Source organism: Hypomesus nipponensis, chromosome 18, assembly GCF_054491055.1.
Source record: "Hypomesus nipponensis isolate SF chromosome 18, ASM5449105v1, whole genome shotgun sequence".
Classification (NCBI taxonomy): Eukaryota; Metazoa; Chordata; class Actinopteri; order Osmeriformes; family Osmeridae; genus Hypomesus; species Hypomesus nipponensis.
The window spans coordinates 1,012,780-1,017,135 of record NC_140378.1 but is presented as its reverse complement, the minus strand read 5'-3'; the positions used below and the strand labels follow the sequence as shown (position 1 = coordinate 1,017,135).

The window sequence follows — 4,356 nt, the reverse complement described above, 5'->3', positions numbered from 1 at the left end:
GGATGATTTACCTCCACGTATTCTCAGATTCAGATTGAGAATGATGAGATTCACGTACAAGATCATTCATGTGCCAGGAAAACAGCTGGTGCCAGCTGACGCGTTGTCACAAGCACCCCTTGGACCGGAAGACAGTGCAGAATGTGACAGCCTGGAAAGAGAGTGCCAAGTCTACATCCTACAAGGATACAGTAAATCTTACTTAATTATATTTATTGCATGATTTATATTTATTTAAACCAATTAAGTAAAGTCAATAAAAAAATTCTGACAGGAAATCTGCTGTGCTCAACGAAATAAGTCAATCTTATGACAGTAATATTTACTGTTATGAAATAATTAAGTGGATGTTATTATATTTTCATTTGTAAATAAGTCAGTAATAAAGTTATATTATTGACAAGGACATTTTCATCAAATTATCTTTTGATAAATATTACCAAATTAATGTTATCATTACCTCTATGCATCCAATATACTTGCATCACAAATCACACACAATAAATACAATCAGTTTATTTTGTCCAAATTTATTTTTTATAAATATGACCAAATCACTGCTCTATCAATTCACAAGGTACAAGCCAAAACTCTTAAATCAGAAGTCTGTGAAACACTCAGGTGTAGCATGACCATTTTAACAACTGTAAGGCTTACATGACTAAAGAAAATGCAAGTAATGAATTCTCCCAACAGGCTTTGTGAATGCATCCAAACAGTAAGGAGTGGTTCAACAGATTGTTACCTCATCAAAAAGCCAACACATGTCCTGATGAACTCTAAAGCTGCATGTGTTTATAAAAAATAAAGTGTCTCATGACAGTGCATGGTAAAAGAAAAAAAGAAAAGTAGATAATTTTTTTTTCTTAATCATGTCTGTGTGTAAGTGACATATTGGATTTCAAACTGTTAATTCTTAACTTTGGTAGAGTATAAAATGTGAACTAAACTATCATAAGCTCTAACAAGATTGACAGCACCTGCCACGGTAGTAGCATTTTAAGACAGCACTTTACATTTGAAAGCTTGTATTTTCGGGGACAGCTTGATCCCATCCAGTTCGAAGAAAAGTTTTTGAAACACTTCAAATGTGTAACGCAGTGTTGGGGGGTATGCCAGGTTGAGGGCATAAATCAGCCCCATGAGAAGCGCGCAAGCTTTAACAGAACTTGCACATCCTGGCAACATCTCCTTCCCTTCAAGAAGGATGGACACATCCACTGGATCCTCTCCATCCGCACCATGAACCACCAGGATCTTCAGGATGTGTTGAGTGGCATCACTGCGGCTGTCCTCCTGCATACATTCACACAAAAAATTCAGACAATTCTGTTAAGAGTATTTTACATTGAGCAGAGCGGAATATCTTGATTCCTTTAATTGGCTTACATCTTTTACTTTAGGGTAACCTTGCAATTAAAATGAAAAAACATTCCAATTTCAAACCATGTCATAAAATATATATTTAGAAAATCAGGCTTTACTTGGCAATCTTCAAAAATGTTCTCTTCTTTCTTGGCAAGGTACAGTATAAGGCTGCGGATAACAGCTTCACGTTTCATGTCAATGCTTTGGTGCTGTGAATGGATTCATGTTGTGTTAGTCTGAATCACAGGATGTAGGTTTTTGGAGTTAGAACACAAGCAGAGATTTAAGCTCACAGAGTAAGAGCCATGTGTGGATAGAGCATATAGGGGCATTAAATCTATAGTGAGGATTTGTGCTATGCGTACGCATTCAGCAAAGTGCTTGTGTATGTGTGAGTCTTCCCTGCTAAAAAAGTGAACAAGCACACCTGACTCAGTTTGTCCAGGAACGGCCTCAGCTTGGTCCCCACGACACCTCCCTTGGCCTTCATCAGGGAAATAAGTTTTGGTGTGTAGTGATCCAGTTTGTGCATGAATCTCTGCTCCAGGGAAATTGTAGTAATTCTCCTGAATTCCTCTTTGATCTGAATGGATAAAAGATTCACAAGTACAACATCAGGAATCAGGCCAAACAGTCTCATGCAAGAGGACGAGGAAATTCTGCACTTAAAGAGGAACACTAATTTGGCTTCCAATCTTAACATTGAAAAGTGTTTCAAGTTTGATTTTAAAAGGGGTAAATAAAGGGGTTTGTATGTTCACCTACCTCTGCATCACAAAACAAAGCTGGCCATCTCTCTTGGAAGTCATCGGCGGCTGGACTACCACTCACAACCTCAAGCCTTCGATAGGAGAATGTTTTGGCCATTTTTTCTGCAATCACCTTAGTGTTGTTTTTCTTCTTTACCTCATTAAGAAGCTGCAGTCTCTCCATCTCCAGAGTGTTGCTAGTTTCTCCACTTGGATGTGGAGGAAGGTAGTTTACCTCTGCTCTCTTTGGTCTCTTACAGTTTTTGGCTGGATTTTTCTCCCCAGGAGATTTCCTTTTCAATGAGTTGATGTCAAGTTCAGGACAATGTACTTCACGCCTTCGCAGTTTAGAACGGAAATTTGCCATCTTGTATTTAAGACGCTGCTGCCACCCGTACATGCCTGAAAATGAGGTTCCAGGCTCCCTTAGGCATGGATGCTTTGCCAACAGGGCTTCTACAACTGCCTGTATTTGACGTCCAGTGGGATAGGCAGTGTACTGGAATATAGTTTCAGCAAGTTTCTCAAGTACGTCAGAGTTCATGCTTGGATTTTGAAGGAGTGAGCCATCACTTCCATAAGCCTTATTTCCTGCTTGAAGGGGGATTTCGACATTATATGAAAAAGTGGGTATCACAAAAGTAGTTGGCCATGGTTCTGATCTGTAGTCTGGGGACAGTGGTAACATCATGGTATCAGATGAACTAACTGAGGAACTGTCATCCTGGAAAGAAAGTGGCACTGGAGAAGAAGAAGCAGCAGGCTCATTGATGGGACTCAATGTGAGAATAATAGAAGGATCTGTTTTCACTAGTTTTATAGTGTCTTTGTCGTTGACCACATCTGTAGATGTTAAAGTTAAGAATTGGTTATCAAAATCTTTGTCCATATGCATTACTGCAAAACTCCCTTCAAGATCAAAATTATGCTTCGCAGCTGCCAAAAGTTCGTCTAAGGTACTAGGAATTCCATCTGGTAGGATTAATTTGTGAATTTCAGGCTCTTCAATAATGACACGTAGTTGACTGGGACTAGACATCACAGCCTTGGGAAAGCAAAACTGCAAGCGGAAAAACAGACATGGTTAGAGCATATGATTGCAGTATTCATAAATGTTTTTGTTTATAGTGAAACTTTACCTAGTTTGACAAGCAGATGTAGTGTTTCAAAGAAACCATTCGACAGCCTTTGATTGTATATGTAGCTAGTGGGTACATGTCAGTGAGTTGTGATTGATGAATTAATTTCACAATGCTTGTGGACTCCACCTTGAAACATCTAAAATGCTCAGTGTACCATGTACTTTGCATTTTCACTATAAACACGACACTGTTACAAACTATCATGATTTGTAGTATTTCAGCAAAGTCTGGTAACCCACCAGTGTTGCCATAGACCAACATCATGCCAACACTGTAACTGATGCCCTGAGATTCTACCTTGTTTGTCAAATGAACAACTGTCTCTTCAGGAAATTTCTGTGATAGAAATTCTTGTATGTTCTCATTTACAATCTCTAATGGAACCCTTGACATCTTTGATACAGAGACAGCAGATTTATTGACATTTGAACCATGGAGATGGTATGCGATCATGGACTGGTGTTTTTTTGCCATAGACTTTAAAATGTTACGGAAACAGCTAGTCTGTCTCACTATCTTCTTAAAGAAGCGGTGTTTGGCTTCGAACCTCATCGTCCATAAGGACACTAATGGGCCGAATGGTTTAATGAGCTGCGGGTAATGCTCTACAAAATGGTGTTTTGGAATCAATTTTCTTTGTGGAAAAACACTGCTAAATCTACGTCGATGATCAGCAATAAGGCTATCTAGGTGACCAATGCTTTCATCTGTGTGGGTAGGTGACATAACCAACTCAACAACATCTTTGAGTGTCATCAACAACTGCCATGTCTGTTCCTCTTCCTGTACTTTAGAGCCAATCATAAGTGGAAGCAACCTCAGTAAGCACCAATTTACATGTGCATTACCACCAATCGTCTTACGAGAGGAAAAGGTTGGTGGTATACGTATCGGACAATTTGTCCTGTCTTTCCACTTATATGGGAACTTCTTGATGATACTATTGAGCTCTTCAAGAGAGAAATATTTTTTTTTGATCAAGATATCTAAACACAATGCCAATTCTACAGGTACAATACCCTCAAGTAAATCATGCAATACATCCGGTGGGTAACCTGTTGTCACATGAAAATGCTTTAACCTCTGAGTAATTGCAC

General features: G+C 39.0%; 1 protein-coding gene across 1 annotated transcript; it reads right to left on the bottom strand.

Moving 5' to 3' along the window:
* Nucleotides 1–514: 514 nt before the first annotated feature.
* On the bottom strand, nt 515–3,720 carry LOC146250801 (sterile alpha motif domain-containing protein 3-like). Its single transcript, XM_084680710.1, has 4 exons — nt 2,134–3,720; nt 1,796–1,951; nt 1,485–1,577; nt 515–1,296 (listed from the first exon to the last, which is right to left on the bottom strand). The coding sequence occupies exons 1-4, from the start codon at nt 3,154–3,156 to the stop codon at nt 1,000–1,002; spliced, it is 1,569 nt and encodes a 522-aa protein (XP_084536836.1). The 5' UTR covers nt 3,157–3,720; the 3' UTR covers nt 515–999.
* Nucleotides 3,721–4,356: the final 636 nt, after the last annotated feature.

Coding starts and splice junctions, on each gene's coding strand:
- LOC146250801 (XM_084680710.1), bottom strand. CDS start 3,156: ATGTCTAGTCCCAGTCAACTACGTGTCATTATTGAAGAGCCTGAAATT. Junction 1,952..2,133: donor CTTTGTTTTGTGATGCAGAG/GTAGGTGAACAT, acceptor TTATCCATTCAG/ATCAAAGAGGAATTCAGGAG. Junction 1,297..1,484: donor ACATTTTTGAAGATTGCCAA/GTAAAGCCTGAT, acceptor GAATGTATGCAG/GAGGACAGCCGCAGTGATGC.